Consider the following 17,225-nt stretch of genomic DNA (forward strand, 5'->3'; position numbering starts at 1 on the left):
CGCCGCCATGGCCGCCGCTAACGGCTGTGCCGGCTGCCTCGAGCGCGCCAGCGGCCGCGACGCCGCGCAGGTGACGGGAGCGGGGGAACGGGAACGGGGCCGCGCCGCGCCGCGCCGCGGGGCGCAGGGACCCTGCCGGTCCCGCTGCCCTGACAGGGGCCGCCCGCGGGTGCCGCTGGGCGGGAGGGTGCGTCACTTCAGCGGGCGCTGCGGAGCGGCAGTGCGACCGCCGAGGCGGGGACGTTCCCGCCACGCTGGCAAGCGGCCCTTCACCCTCGCGGCGACTAGCAGCAGAGCGTGTAGAAACGGCTGCGAAATCAGCCTTCCCCGGACTTGCTAGCGCGCTGCTGGCCGGCAGTGCCGCTGGGTAGCCGCGCGCCGTGTTRTTTGGTGGCTGCTGTAAGAGCTCACAAACCGAGCATAGGTCAGCTCTGCGGGGCCGCTTCAGACGAAGCGAGCACAGTGTTAGAGTTCGTAAGCAGGAGCGGCACCCAGAGCATGCTGGAAATGCCTGTGCCATCTGCGCAGGGAACTGGTCGAGAGACCAGTCTGAGCGGCAAGAAGAGCATGGACCAAGTGCACTGAGCGCTGGGGACAGCAACGAGAATTGTCAGCAGACTAGGAAACATGGCATGTCAGGAAAAACCCCCAAACTGAGAAGTAAATTCCAGTGCGCAAAACCCTGTCACAGAGGTGAAAGGGAAGAACCTTTTCATTATGTCCATAATTGTTTGGATAAAAGATGATGAGCTTAAGTTTCAGCAAGCGAGATGCAGGTTAGGCAACAGGAAGATATTTTAGCTTAGGACAGTTAAACAGGCTGCCTAAGGCATTCGTGGCTGGCTGTCACGGGAAGTTAGGAACAAGTTAAAGCAGAAGTTTCCAAATCTTCTCAAATTCGCCCCAGACTGCTCTCTCCATGGCTTCACCTTCCCTGTCTTGCCTGAGCAGCACTGCCTCCACCTCGCACCCTTGCCTGCTCCTCCCAGCCGGCTGGCGCTGCCTCAGCACTTTGAGTTGTACGAGTCCAGCAGGGACTGGAAGCGTTGCCGTGCAGCCGGCAGCCCTCCTTAGCAGCTGCAGCAGGGTGCAAGTGGTCCGCCTGCCCAAAGAGGTTGGACTAAACACACGCCTCTGTGTGCTGTGCCTCCGCAGGCCAAGAAATGATCCTTCAGGGACCACAAAACCCCAACTGCTCTTTAAGACTTAACTCTTACTTCAGACCATCAGTAATCTTCAACTTTAGAGTAACAGAACTATCCTGTACAAGGGGATGACAGTAGCAATTTTTCTTTATGTTTCAGAAAGACTATTAATACACAGTAATTACCTTCTTACCAGTTTTGCTTTTGCTAGGTATTTTTTCATTTGTTTTTCTTACTCAGTGGTTGCTTATGGACTGCCCCCTTAATGTGGATTCCTGCTGCTAAACATGTTTCTCTTGAAAATGTCGTTCAATGGATAAAAATGACTAAACTGAGTGGCACAGCTGCTAATCACTTTTTAATAGTTTTTTAAAACTATTAAAGCTTCTAATTGCTGTAATAAGTAAAACTTCAAATGAAAAAAGGCACACAATAAATGATAATTTTCAATTGGAGGGCTATACTTACTGTGAAAGTTGACAGTCTGAGGCTTTTAAACAGTGTAGGGATTGTTACCATGCTGCTTTCCTGTCTCTCCCTTACAAATACTTCTTTTTTTCTTTCCTATAAAAAATCTATTCTGAATTAAAAAATCTTTATATAGTGTAGAAGGCATTGCAGAAGATAGATTTTTTTTAAAGGATCATTATTTTCCTGCGTCTGTTATTTCATCCATTTCAGTGCCATGTCTAGATTTTAAATAGTAATCACCAGCTTATTGATGGTACTTTTCCCATTTCATATTTATAATATGTATAAACTATTCTGTATTACCAAATCAAACCTACCAGTATGTAGCTATTCCAGAGAAACCTCATGATGTAGTACAAGTTAGTGTGAAATAGCAGTTCCATGATTTTATCTATGCAGTTTATGCTTATTTCTCAGGAAAATACAGCATTTCTAAGCATTTTTTTGTGAAGGGGAGGTACATATTTATGTTTATTTATGGTAAATGTTTAATTACTGTAATATCTTAAAATAGTACAACTATATTATAGTTCTGTTTCATATCTTGTTGAAAACTATCTCTGAAAGTCTTGCAAATTAGTTTGTTCTACAAGTAGCCTGGGTCCACCTTGATTTCCATTTTTTCCATACAGTTTTACACTGTATTGTTACTATTATTCTAGGTTTTATAGTATTAGGTATATTCACTTGAATAGAAAAGAGGGAAAATAATTTTCTTTGACTTAATGACAGTCTTTCTTTAAAAAAAGTAGTTTTATCAAAAGATTAGCCTACCAAAAAATATAAATTTTAAGTGAATGCCTGCAGTCAGTTACTCTTTTGAAATTTATCAGCATTTTTTTTTAAAAAAAGAATGAATTGATGGCTTGAAAAATCAAAAAAWTTTTTTTTTAGCTTATGGAAATTTGTGAAATTTTCCTTCATACCTGAGGTGGAAAACTTAGATTAAGATCACAAAAARAATTTAAGTTGCTCATATTGTCTGTATCAGAAAACTAGTGGGCCAGATCCTGAGTTGGAGATACAAAAAAGAGAAAAAGCAATGGTATCTGTATTTTAACTTGAAAATTAATTAAAAAATGAATGCTAGTTGAGATTTGGCAAATTATAATCCTGTTGATTTGCCAACTGCTTTTATACATGTTCACTCCTAAGCTAATTACAGCAAATAGCCTTTTTTAATTATAGAAAAATTTGTCATCTATATTATCAGTTATTTGAAAACATGGTAAATAAATAGGTGGTGGTTATGAGCAGTATCTGCTGATCTTGGAAGGGTCTTGTTAAATACTGAGAATTGATTTATAATCCTGAAATTCTTCAGAAAAATAGTTGGAATTCCTTAATCATAAGTGTTTTTTGTATGCTTTTGATGAAAGCAGGCTCTGATTTTGAACTGTAGAAAAATTTTTTGAAGATTTTGAAGTGATGAAAAGCAATCATAATCTCMCATGAATTATTTTCCAGATTCACCAGCAAGGGAAAATCTGAAACAACTAGAAGAATGTCATGATCTAGCTTTTTTATATCTATATGCATTCAATAAATAATAGCTATGTAAACCTGTTTAATGTGAGTTTATTCCATCATAAGTAGAAGGGGGATAATTTTATTTGAAATGAAAAATATCAGTGTAGTGTATAGGTTAGAAACATGTAGTGATGGTACTCTGAATGAAAGACAAAACAATATATTGTGGGACTCACAATTTCTGTAGCAGGCTAATTGATAAAAATCATATACAGCCTTTAATTCTGTGTAAATAAATTTGAACAACAAAATGGGGACTTGTAATTTACACACACTATGCACTTGTTTTACATTTGTAAATCTTAAAATACATGTACTAGTATTCTCTGAATCATGGTATACTTCAGAGGCATTAGTATTTGAGGAACATTTAGCTAGTCAGAATATATACTTCATGTATATTACTTTTTTTCAGTGGAGGAGAATTGAAAAGGAGTGGTTTCATTTTTCAGCTATGTGAACATGTGTGTGTTTGGGAGGGGGAGGACCTACCTTCAGAGCTTTTTCATTCCAAATTTAGAAGATATTTATTTGGCCCGTTTTTTTTTTTTTTTTCTTTTTCCCCGCTGTGAACTGGTGTATATCATTTGTTTTAAATAATATGAATTGGTACATGTTTATGTATTTTAGGTGCTTTAAAAATCTAACTTCTGTCATAGATTTCTGGGAGTGCTGGTTAGAATCTTGTTTTTAATATTTGAAAATATTTGAAATGAATCAACAGATGACTATTTTGTATTATTATAAAAGAGACCCTGAAGAATAGAAACAAAATCTGAGTAGTTAAAAATAACATCTGAAATCAATACCAGTTCTTCAGAGGTAATAGCTTCAGAAACAAGYGTCACTGAAGAATATGGAAGTGTCTCTATAAGCTGAAGGTGGAAGTATTGATCAGGCTTGATATATATAACAAAAAGAATTATTTGAGAGTTGCCTGCAACAGCAGGAGACTGAATTTGATGTCAAAAGCCTTTTTTCAAAACTAGCTTTTTTGAGCAGAAATTGAGCAACATTTTTCATGAAAACAATATAAGGGGGCACTATATTCTGCATATTTGCTGGTTTCTGTCAGACACGCAGTCATGAAACATAAAAACAACTGTATTACCATGGTATTGTAGGTAGAAGTCTTTCCTCATGCCTGGTAAATAAATGTATATAAATAAAAATACTGTTCTGTTTTTTACTTTTTGATTCATTATTTGATGGGTGCAGCTGTATCAGGATATTTGTAAAAATACATCTCATTTTTATTTTTACACTGGTAAAGAGCAAGGACTTTGGCTTGTTTTTTATTCTCTAACGTAAGTTAAAAATACTTAAAACAACATGTCAGTGTGTAAATTCAAGAATACATTATTAATTAAACTATTATCTTTCAGTTTTCTCTGCATGTTTTAGTTATGTCTCTCATATAAATGGTTCCAACATTCAGAATTTTTGATTTTCCAATGTAATACCTTATCAAAGGCTGCTGTCTGTTATATACTACTTTTTATTTTTACATGTTCAGTGCAGAGCCGAGCAGTGTTTAGGATTTCCAATAAACAGTTCTGATTTGAATTGTAAAGCTGTACTCCTTTAGATCCACCATGAATGAATATCTGACACTACCAAAACCTTTAGGTAAAAAATATATACACACACACACTCTCTCTCTCTCACACACACACACAATTTATATCTGTATGTATATATACACACAATAAAAAAATGGAATGCAGACAAAATAAAGACTATTTTGCTCTTCTGAAAGAAGTATTAAATTAGTGCAATTTGCCTTCTGGCTAAACTATATATCAGGTGGCCTCTCATTGTAAAAAAATGTGAGAATGTGAAATTCATCAAAGAATTTGCCAATGATTTTATGGTATTTTTGACTGCTAAGTAAAAAATAATATGTAACAGATACAATACGTTCCACTGAGATTTGTAGTAATTGTGCATAAGTTCTTATTGCAGCTCAGATTTTCACTATAAATTTCAATCTAGCAAAATAAGCCTACAGAAAACTGATTTAATAAGGAAAAACATTGGTTGAGCTTTTCAAGGTGGATACATTTAGATGCATTTATTTTTCTATTTTTAGTCACAGTAGCTTATGACTTGATCTCTTTCATGACCTGTGGGCCACTGCACTCAGGTAAGTTTGAACTGAGACCTTTCCTTGAGGAATTATGAGACACCCATTTAGAGGGTTGGTTGGTTTGTTTCAAGGTGCAAGTGGCCCCTACAAAAGCTAAAGGGCATTGTACAAACACAGAGTCATTTTGTAGTTGAAGTTCATAAACATAAATTAGATTATCATCCTGCAGTATAAAGGTATTGCCCTTAAACTCAATTGTAGAATTGAAATTCTAAGCTTTGTGATGTTTGTGGTGGTTTTATTTATTTATTTATTTATTTATTTATTTATTTATTTATTTATTTATAGGAAAAGTTGCATCCGAGAAATCTTATCCCAGAACTTTGTAGACTGTTTTATGGTTTAGGCTGGGTGACAGGAACTGGTGGAGGAATCAGCTTGAAACATGGGTAAGTAAAGATGGAAGACATTGAATGTGATGGTTATATAGAGAATATAGCTATTTAATAGTGGATGAAGGCATTTAAGTTCCATGAAGAATATTTGAAAATCAAGAGTGAATTAGAAAGTAGAGATGAACAGTACCCAAGCTTAACCATAGGGAAGGGAGGGTGGCTAGTCCGAGTTAATCATTGGGGTTCCTTCAATGGAAAAAGAGGCACCTTCAGAGAATATTTTTTCCATCTTTGTGTGTCTTTTGAGGTAGATGAATTGTCTTCGAGAGAGCGATTCATTCTCATCTGTTCATTCCATTGACTATGGAATTTAGAGGATTAGCTTATACCAGGCATCTAGCTTTCAGATGCTTATAGTTAGATGAGATGAATTGCACCCTAGGCACGTTGTAGAGATGCTGTTTCCTTTAATAAGGGAATTAGTGTTCTACTGAGATAATTCCTAGAGAGATATTCACGGCATATAGTTGAAGCAGGACAGGCAACAGCAAACAAATTTCGTCGTGCATTCGCTACTAAGCAGCACAGCATTGCGCTTCAATTGTTCGTGCCCCCTCTTCACAAATTCTGAGCTTTAATGGATATAGAGCTCCTCTTAGTGGCTGATACTCATTGTGCCCTAAGTGTTTTATGCAGCGAATGCAATTCTGTCTGTGGTCAAATGGTGTTGAAACACTGTAACTTCTTGACATTGCCTGATATCTCATATTTCTGACATACTTGTCTGAGACATGAACAGGCATTGCTGTTCAAGTGTATGTTATGAAATACAGCCTTTAAATGCCAATCTTCATGCTATTCTGAGAGATTTGGCAGGTCATTTAGTTTTTCTGCCTAAGTTTGCAAACAGAGTAACAGCAATAATAATGAGAGAAATGTTAAGAGGGTTAGTTCTTGTTTTTAAAGTTCTTTACCTATGGAAATATCTATCTAATGCTAATTTTGATCAATAGCTAGATGTAGGTTATGGCAAAACAAATATCAATAGAGAATACACTAATATCTTGGTACAGTCTTCCTTAGCAGCTCTATCACCTGGTTGCTTATGGAACACTGAAATACGTACTTGAGTTGGTATGATATGTCTTATGTGGTGTAAAACAGAAATCTGTGTGACTGTACTCATTTTTTACCTATGATAACGGTAGGTATATTTCAAAATGAATAGCTGCAAGGGAAAGAGTAGGCTTGCTTAGAGTTTTTACAGAAGAGATAACTAGTAATTGAAATCTGCTTGGAATTGTAGCAATTAATCTTACGGGCTATTGTAATCAGCATTACTTATTGGATAATTTGTATAAATTACTCAATAAATACGCCAATTTGGATATGGGATAGCGTATTACAAAACAATCTAATTCTTTGTCAGGTGACTCATATTTCTTTCATCATCAGATTTTCCCTGCATATTTTTTTAAAAAAATTGTTTTTAGAAAAATACCTGTTTTATTAGTAACCAAATTACCACTTGATTTCTCAGTATGTTGCTCTCTAAACCATCTTGCTCATGCAAAGATAGGAAATGAAATGGCAATAATGTTAATTCATGAGTGTTAAAAATTACCAACATATTACGTACTAAAGCCACATTTTTATATGCTTCACAACTGTTTTACCTATGTGAAATGTACATCACCTTAACAATTATATTTTTTTGAAGGTGCCTTCCTGTCCAGAAATATAAACGTCTTGTTCTCCTTAGGAACTGCTTCTGTAACTTGACTAACTATTCACTAGATGTCTCTGTACTTCTGAATTTAATTCATTGCTTTTGCAACTGAATARTGATTACAGATATGAGGGAAAACAATCTGATTTTTTTTTTGCTGTTATCAAAAATATTTCACATCCCATCTTAAAATCATTTTAATCTAAATCTTCCTTTATATTTTCTGTTCATATAAACCTTGCAAGAATTGATGCACTTCTACTTAAATTTCAATCCTTAATTGCATTGAATTAGTGTTAAATTATTTATCCATACAAATTAATATATGGATGCATTTAAAAACAATATGCAAGTTACGCTGTTCTAACAAAAACACAAGTATTCGCTTTGTAGAATACCATAGACAGTTGATATTGCTTATAAATAGTTTGTACAGATTTTTTTTAAAAATAATAGTTTTGTTACTTTTGGGGACAGATCAGTATCTGCTTGCAATTTCTTTTTTGCTCAACTTTTATTCTGAGTTTTGGAGATATGAGTCTGGAATTACTGCACAGGAAAGTTTTTCTTCATAGAAAAGAAAAGGCTGTGCTTCCTATACATGTTTCAGATCTCTTGGCCAGTTGAAAGCACTGTTTTGAACCCGTGTAAGTTACAGAGATTTGATATACCCTTGTATAAGCTGGTTTTGTTTTGAAAAATGTCTACATGTGAGTAGGTGGAAAGAGCAAGAAAATTACTAAATTCTCATGAATTCTATTTGCTATTTCCTTTTCAGCAAATCTACCGTTCTAATACCCATACATTTAAATAGCCCTGTTTTTATAATTTTTCCTATCTGTAACTTTTCTTAGGAATGAAATCTATATCGCTCCTTCAGGAGTCCAGAAGGAAAGAATACAGGTATGTTGAACTGTATTTTTACCTCAGAGCTCTTCTTAAAATAGATTAAGTTACCTTTATTTAGAATTTCAATTTTCCGTATTTGAAGCTTGAAATTTGTTTTGCTACTGACTGCCTTCTTGTAACAACTGTGGATTAACCCACTGTTTAAGCACTTCACTAGCATAGCAAGCTACTGTTTGTTTCAGTGTCGTGTATAGATTAGTCTTGATATTCTTTTAAATTAACACAGAAGACTGAGATTTGAAAGTCACTTTAGAAAGCTTTATTGTTTGTCAAGTTTAAATGGATTTCTTGCTGGCTGGCTTCAGTTTCAACTTATTGTGGCACATATCAAATTAAGCATCAGCACCTCTTTTCTATTTATTTTCGTTTGAGAAATTACAAATCTTTCTTTGTCTTGAACTTCTCAGTAAAAAGACAGACAAGGTCACTTTGTCATGGAGAGAGCCTATCTCAGTTCTTTTTCCACAAGATCAAAAAACCAAAATGTAAGCAGAGGGAAGAACAGTAAATGATAACTATTTTATCACAGCAGGAACTTCCCCCCAAATAGAGTTCTATGTAGAAAGAATTTGTTATTTTACAGCTCTGAGAGTTAATGCAATGAAAGACAAAAGGGATCTCTTTGCTAATAGAAATTTGAGGTTTTGCGTAACACTCTATAGGAGTGTTAGCAAGTCGGACAGGCAAAGGCATAATACGGCAAGATGTGATATTCTTTTCTTTGCTGGCAGCAGCAGTGGATTGAGTGCAGTGAGCAAGGAGATCTCTTGCAACTCTATTTCCTGCTGATTTTGTAAGTAATTTTAAAGAAGAAAGTTTTATTTTTACCCTGAACAATTCTCTGTATTCTGTGCTATTACAAATAGCTGATTTATGCAAAGATAACATTTGTGAAAAAGTTACTAAAAGCAAAGTTAAGGAAAAAATAGTTCTACAAGTTAAATACATCTTATGTAGGTTTAATATATAGTCTTTATTGGTTCTTTAAGAAGGAAAGAAAGAGTACATTACACTTCTTTCTTTGAATAAGTTTCTCCTATTTCTGTTAGTTGGATTGCATGTTAATTAGCGGTGGACTCTCTCTCCCTTTCTGTGGAGTTTTACATTTCTGAATATTTGCTTGACAGCAGTCTGAATAAAAAGGGTACTTAATATTCATTCACCTTATATAGTGATGGAAATTAATATTAGAAGCTAGAATAAATGTGGTGCATTATAACAATTTTACAGAATTAAAATTGCATTTTGTATTAAATACAACCCACTCACCCCTGTATATTCCTAGAAGGAAAACAAAACTGTCAGGGTCATCACAGATTAAAATAATTTCTTCCCTCTTGCAGCCAGAAGATATGTTTGTTTGTGACATAAAAGAACAGGACATCAGCGGACCTCCGCCACACAAGAAACTAAAAAAAAGCCAGTGCACACCTCTTTTTATGAATGCTTACACTATGAGAGGTATGTAATTAATATTTTTAATTCAAAGAAGACTAAAACACTATGTATACATTCACAGAATCAAAAATCGGTATGAGGATTCTTTATCCATCAAAATTTTCCTTAAAAACATGAAACTGAACTAAGTTCATTTGTACAAGAATGCGTAGTATGGGAAATAGCCCATGGTTACATACTGTAAGATTCATTCATCCTTTAACCTGAACCAGTTGCATCTCTGATCATAGTTATAGCACCAATTTATAGTGCAGTGTATTTGTAGTTTGGGGGGGTGGGATTACTATTAGATTGTTTTACATCCCGTTTCTATGGTCAAAGTTTCTAAATGACTAATAGGTATAAATAGCATGAAACTTGCCTGTTGCTTGTAATTAGGTTGCCAATATCGAGTTTAGAGGTGTGTTTCCTGGTCTGGTGTCAGAGATGTTATAGAAAGTTCATTTGTTGCAATTCGTTGTTACATTTAGGTAGCAGTGTTTGGGTTCTAGTGTTGCCCATGGTGTTTTGCACTTTTCTCTTCCAAGCTTGGACTGGGTTGGAGTCCCTACAGATGGGCAGTAATAGAAAGTTTTTGCAGCTGTATGATTTTTATGTATGTCCTTTCAGGAAAGGGTTTAGGGAGTCTCTTCTGAGCTTCCTGTAAAAGAAACATATGTACCCGAGGAAAACTCAGTTCATATTTTTGGCAACATTGCAGCTTTATTAATAGATTATAATTACGATGTATGGTAAAAATAAAATAACAATAAATAGCACTTCCGAGAATCCATCGATAACTCAGGAAGAGTACTCTCATAACAAGATACTAAAAGCCTTTGAACTTGCTTCTCACAAGTAAATTTGGTAATTCTTTMGAATCTCAGAACACTTACAAAATTAGAATTTCAGGCACTACAATAGTGAGTGAAAATAGGTAGTGTTTCTCTTCAACTTGGTTGTAAATGCAGATTGGTACTAAAAGTTGATATTGATGTCCTAAAACAATTTGTAATTATCYTTTATAGATGAGTGATTGTTTCCTGCTTTTTTTTAGGTTGCTATGTATTTTCTTCCTCAAAAACAGTAGATAACATGTGCTAAGATGCCTAGCCATAGAAAATGAATATGTGAATAAAATATTCTTAATAGACATGTTTTAAAATTAATTACAAAATAATTCTTTTTGGTGTTTTTTCTCATCTTAGGAGCGGGTGCTGTGATCCATACTCATTCCAAGGCTGCTGTTATGGCTACCCTTCTTTACCCAGGGAAGGAGTTCAGTATTACCCATCAGGAGATGATAAAAGGAATCCAGAAGTGTACTTCAGGAGGACATTACCGGTATTTCAGTATATTTAAGAACAGAAGCATGGTATTTGATCACTTGTATCAATCAAAATAGATGACAAGTAATGTGCATTGAAGTATGTAATATAAGTTATTAAAAATAAGAAGTAACATGACCTCTGTAATAAATCAGTCATTAGCTTCTCTGGCAAAGGTCTCATTCCTATGGAAGAGGACCAAGATAAAATCTTGGAATGTCAAAGTTACTATGGTCTGTTGAACTACAGAAACAAGTAAAATAAAGCTATGCCCTGCAAAAAAATCTCAAGAACAGAGGCATTAACAGATCTCTACAAAATTAGGCTGAAACTATAGCCTACCAGCGTTAGGTTGGATTGATGAAGAACAAACTGCATTTGGGTGGACTTCACAAATTACTGCCCGTGCTAGTTCAGGGCAAGTTAAGAGTAGAGGATTTCAGATTTTACTTGACAGACTTTGAAAGAAAATTCACAATAAACAGCTCATAAAGATAATGTTATTACTTTTCAAGGATGAGCGCTGAGGTAAGTGCTGAGTTATTCCAAATTATGTGTGATGGCTTGTTTTGAGGACTCCACCCGCAGAATGTTGAATTGAGACCAGCAAACAACACTTATATAAGATTATATGAAAAATTGAAATGCTAAGATCTTTCCAATTTTTTATGTTAATATTTGTAACTAACAATTGCCTTTTGGCAAGGAAGCAAAATGTTTGGCTTGAGATTTTATGCTGGGGCATATTCAGAGTTTTAGTTAACTTGCTGGCTTTACATTCTTCTCAGCATTAACATTTGTATTTTTAATGTAGCAAAACATCCTAGCATATATTGAGTTGTCTAAACAACACTGGTTTTAAGAATCRGGATCAAATTCCTTTTTTTGGATTTGCTTTCTGAGTTCTCAGATATTCCTAAATGTTAGTCAGGAGTTCATTTATTGGGTTCCATACCTACACATTCTCCTTTGTCACCCTTTTAATTCAACGGAAAAACTAAAGGAATCAAAGCTTGTAAAGTTGGTTGTCACTATGTACATACTTGTCTGTCCTAGATTCTGATTCCACTGTCTTATTTCCCATGAAACTCTAATTGAATTTAAAAGGAATAGAGCAGAAAAATATCTTTCAAAAACAGGATTAAGAATACATTGATTCTGATTACACAAATACTTTCTGGAAGCTATCCAGGAAAATGTTACAGATAGGATAATCAGAAGTATTCCTTGGCCTAAATATTATTCCAATGAAGCCAGAATAGTTTTTATCTTCAACTTCAGAAGAAGAAGAATCAGGCCCGTCAGAAAAATCTTTGAAGTCTTACTCTCAAACCCTCCCAAGATATTTTATAGGAAAGTTTGACAAAATACGGTCTCCTTTTGTTTCAATAGAATACTTAATTCCTGTTTAGCTTAACCTATTCAGTCTTACCTGGCCTTTATGGATATTAGTTTTTGTTAAGAAATCCAGGGTTATGATTAGGAATCGGTTTACGGTGTTTATACATGCTGTCTAACACAAGATGCAGAGTAGTGTGGCATTCTTCCAAACACATGTCCAAAGAGAAAGCAAAATATAGGAAACCAGTCCCTTTGCTACTTGTGAAGCCAGAACAGCTAACACTCCAAATCTAATTTTAATGGCCAGAACTTATGAGAGTCTAAGTAAACCTACACACATTTTCTTCATTCACTATTTTTATAGACTTCCTTGGGAAAGCATCATTGTTTAAAAGTGTAAGAGATCAGACTTTAATTTTGTGAATATGTAATGTGAAGTATAAGCTGTATTATTTTTAGCATTGTTTCCTATCTGTGTTTTTTAAAAGTTCTACTAGCATCTACCCATGAAATATCTATGTGATCTTGATAAATCTGAACCTGAACTGGGGACTTATTAAAACTATTTAAACAAGTTTCTGCCAGTGTTAATTAAGGTTCAGACAATGCCAAATATACCAGTCCTCCTTCACAAGGAACTGTTAGGCAAGTTCCATTGAATAACGTGCATCATCTTGTCTTCAGAACAGGGGTTCTCAACCTCTCTTAAGATCACATATAGCCCACCAATCACTCCATCACAGAAGAGAATTTATTTTTCAAGTATTGACTCTTCATTCTATTTGTGTGCCGTAGCAGGACAATCTTATTTCCACGGGCTTTTTGGACTGCTTAAATTTAAATATTTTTCTGCTCTCCAGCAAACAGTTTCATTTCCTTCTTCATGATGTGATTCTTTTAAATAATTTAGCCTGAGATCAAGCTGGTAGACAATGCCAATACAGGGATGAAGAAAGCCTGAAAAAATTGCAAAGGGACTGCAAAGTGGTGATATATGAACAACAGCTACACCTAACACAGTGAAGTGTTATTTTCTTTTTATGGCTGAAGTATGGTTCAGGTATTGCAGGCATAGCATAAGTTTGGGAGTGGAAGATGGATGGCACTTTCAAACACATCATTTTTTAAATGCACAAACACCTATTTTTTCTATTTAGATATGATGATACACTAGTGGTTCCCATTATTGAGAATACACCAGAAGAGAAAGATCTCAAGGAGAGAATGGCATGTGCAATGGAACAATACCCAGACTCTTGTGCTGTATTAGTCAGACGTCATGGAGTTTATGTATGGGGAGAAACATGGGAAAAAGCCAAAACAATGTGAGTAAAATTTAGAAAGACTGTATCCTTTGCCATTATATCTTCAAAATTTTAATGAGTTTAAAGTTGTGTGTACCTCTTACCTATTGTAGATAATTCAGAGCATTCAGAAGTTCTAGCCTCACAGAATGCATAGGGAGATTTTGGTAATGGATTCATCTATAATTTCACCTTTTGATTTCCCTCTCTCAGTAATGCTAGCTGGTAAGGGTTCACAATATTTTTCTTTGATATGGACAAGTCCCTTTCCATGTGAAACCTTCAGACAATCTCTACTTTTATATGGTACCTTCCAGCTGTTTCTATAGTTCTCCTAGTCCCTTTTGCTTTGGGAATCTAGATCATTTGCTGATGGAAATGGAGAAAGTCAGGCGCTTGCAGCAAAAATGCTGAATACCAGCGTCCTTGCCAACTTTCCCAATAGTGGTGGAACTGAACGATAATAGTGCTGTCTAGTCAGACCATAACATTAGTGATGCACAGCTCAAGGAAGAAAAATTGTTCATTTTCTTAGAACATGGTACAGCTTGAACTTAACTTTACATTTTTTTCTTTTTCTCCTTTTCATTTTAAGGTGCGAGTGTTATGATTACCTGTTTGACATCGCAGTGCAGATGAAGCAGCATGGGCTAGATCCTTCAAAATACCCATCAGGAGAAAATGGGATCCTGTAAATGGCAACAACATTTATATTCAGGTGTGAATTTATTTGTAGAGATCAAAAGGGACTATATGGAGGGAGAGACTGCAGATGACATCTATTCAGTCTGCATTCTCAGGCAGGTAACAGATCAGACACTTCAATACTGCACATCTCCCCTYATTCCCCACCTCCAGCTCTGTTTACACTGCAGTTTGACCTGTGCCCGAATTAATGCTCCCTTACCTTGCAGTGCAATAAAAGGATATGTATTTATAGTTAAGTATGTCCCGTGAGTATTTTAGCAACTGCAGAGACTGCAATTCCTTTATCTTTTTAAAACTATAGTATCTCAAAGATCTCAAAAAAAGAAGCCAGTAAAGGAAAGAAACTGCAACCTAGAAAGCTAACATATACAAAGCTGTCTGAACACTCACTTTCATTCTTTAGCTTGGAGGGTCAGGTATCAGTTTRTCTCAGCAGTATTGAGAATTTTTCCTTATTTATTTAATGACTTTTTTCCTTCAACAGAAATGACTGCTTGCAACTTAAGTTTCATTGATTAGTGTCATATTTTTACTTTTTACAGTGATGCTACCATGAATTTGTTTTCTAACGCAGCAATGATCATTTTATAAACTTCCCAGAATGAATATTTTTGAAAGCAAGTGTACAATATGATYAGGAAGTATATTATAAAACTGATGGAGAATGATCTCTGAAACAGTTCTCACTTAAGCTTTGTTCGGCTCAGTATGGCAAAACACAACGGTAGTGTGATGCTTCAGAGCTGCTCTTCCTGAAGATCTAGGAGTTTGAAGACGGCAGTGCTGACRTGATAAAGGAGTTGCTAGACCAATCTCATGGTCTAATTAAACRGAATGGGCTACCTCATTACACAAAGTTGGCCCATCAGATAATTCTATCCACCTACCACATTTGCATCAGAAGAGATGAAAAATGGTTGCTTAGGCAGCATAAGCGCAGAACAGCCAGGCACTAGGAGCCTTAGCTATTATGCCCACACTGGAGGAGGAAGCAGTGGGACAGGAGGCTTGCTGTCAAATGAGTCTCTACATGACCAGATATTTGGAGGGCTGCCACTGAGCTCAGGGATGAGGACACACTGCCTACCAGAGCTACCCYGCAGTTCGTGAGACAGGTTCCAGAATTGCTCTTCAACCCCTACAACTGAGAAGGTTGTACTAGCACGATAGCGTTAATATCCCTTTACTTTTTTCATGTGTCTAAACACTTTGTTTCAAAATATCTTTTTTTTTTCCTCTCTCCCTCCCACGCAGGTTTCTTCTTGCATTGTTATGGGAGTTTCAGGTTCCATGTCACACCACTGAAACCAGAAGGGGGTGCTGTTATACTCAGTTGACTGGCAGATGCTACCCATCATCAGTTTTGATGATCAAAAAGAAAAAGGAGAGTTGAAATGAAGAAAATTATAAACAATCAATCATTGCTATTTATGAATACTGTCAAAGACTACAGTGGAAGAAATGAAARTTCAGATGCAAAACTGCCTTTGAGGAAAGCTATAGAGAATTAATGTGACGTTTTGCTTGCGTGTTTTAAAAATTCACATTTCTTGATCCTGATGCTCTGCTAGATCATTTAACTTGCTTTGGATCTTGATTTTTGAGAGAAAAAAAGTAGCCTTTAAACTTAGGAAATAAGGTGGGACCCCCCCACTTATATTAAGTATAAAGTTTAAAGCATTGGTTGAACTCTTGATTCCTTTATCCTATGTTAATGTGTATGAAATTAAGCACAATTTTTAATCCTCTTTTAACGTCATTATAGGGAGTAGGAAATATTTTATAGCTTGCATTTGAAAATTATCACTGAGAAGGTCTTGTCAGTTTTTTGTACCTTTGTAAATCCTTTTCAATAAGATTAAGACTGTTACAATTTTAAAACAGCTTTTTATGTCCTACAATACCCAGTCTAAAATAGATTAAATCTAATGTTATGATTCTGATAGGAAACTAAAATACAGTCTCATATTTTACCTATGTATCTTCTTTCAAAACCTCATGGAATGGCCTCCAGCAGAAGCAATCAAAGCCTCAGTTGTCCAGCTTTCTGACTGAATATTGAGACTCTAGTCAGACACAAGAGTGAATGAGAGCTAATCAGGCAATTTACACTGCCAGAGGGAGAGGTCTCATTTTCCCTTCGGTTTTCAGCTGGGGACCATGCATTCCCACCACCTCTTTTGCATCATCTCTGACACTTGTTTGAGCTTCTGTGAGGTGAATTAATTCATTAGCTTAAGAAAAAATTACTGCAGAGGGGAAAAATTATATTAGTGACTGATTAGAAAACCGTAAGTTGAATCAGCTCACAAATCGGTCCAAAGAGTACCACAGATGGGGCAAAAATATAGAGATGGCTAAAATAGGCAATGAGGGAAGAAAAGGGAGACTCTCTCCCTTTTGATGGCAATGACTGTTTAACTTACTCAGCCACTCGTGGAAAGGCATCCTATAAGTATTCTGCTAAACCAAGAAATCAGGAAGAAACTTCTTATATTTCCCTCTCACTTAATAGCATTGACTTACTTATGTATGCCGGACTACTGAATATAGCACAATAGATACTGTTGGTATACTGGTAATTGTGTTGTGCTGAACTTGACCAATAAACACATTTTGGCTTGGTGGCTATTTGTGTTCTTATGTAACAATTTGTCATTAGACTGACAAAACTCATCTGCAGTAAAGCATCATGATGTAAGCTAAGTGCCTGCTGTCATGTTGCACTCATTCTTAAAATTCATAGAGAAAAGTAAAGTAATACTCAGTGCTACGATGACAGACTGGCAGGTTTCCTTAAGAACTGTGTCCTGTAACGGTTAGGCGTGTTTTCATTCCC

General features: G+C 36.0%; 1 protein-coding gene across 1 annotated transcript; it reads left to right on the plus strand.

Annotated features, from left to right (window-relative positions):
• The first annotated feature begins 6 nt into the window (after positions 1–6).
• APIP (APAF1 interacting protein) lies at positions 7–17,013 on the plus strand. The gene is made up of 8 exons (XM_085312152.1): positions 7–70; positions 5,584–5,684; positions 8,214–8,262; positions 9,612–9,729; positions 10,914–11,049; positions 13,532–13,699; positions 14,274–14,396; positions 15,641–17,013. Exons 1-7 carry the CDS (start codon positions 8–10, stop codon positions 14,371–14,373), a joined length of 735 nt encoding a protein of 244 aa, XP_085168278.1. The 5' UTR covers position 7; the 3' UTR covers positions 14,374–14,396; positions 15,641–17,013.
• Positions 17,014–17,225: the final 212 nt, after the last annotated feature.

This window comes from Rhea americana, unplaced genomic scaffold, assembly GCF_003343005.1.
Source record: "Rhea americana isolate MKP2758 unplaced genomic scaffold, rheAme1 scaffold_359, whole genome shotgun sequence".
Lineage (NCBI taxonomy): Eukaryota > Metazoa > Chordata > Aves > Rheiformes > Rheidae > Rhea > Rhea americana.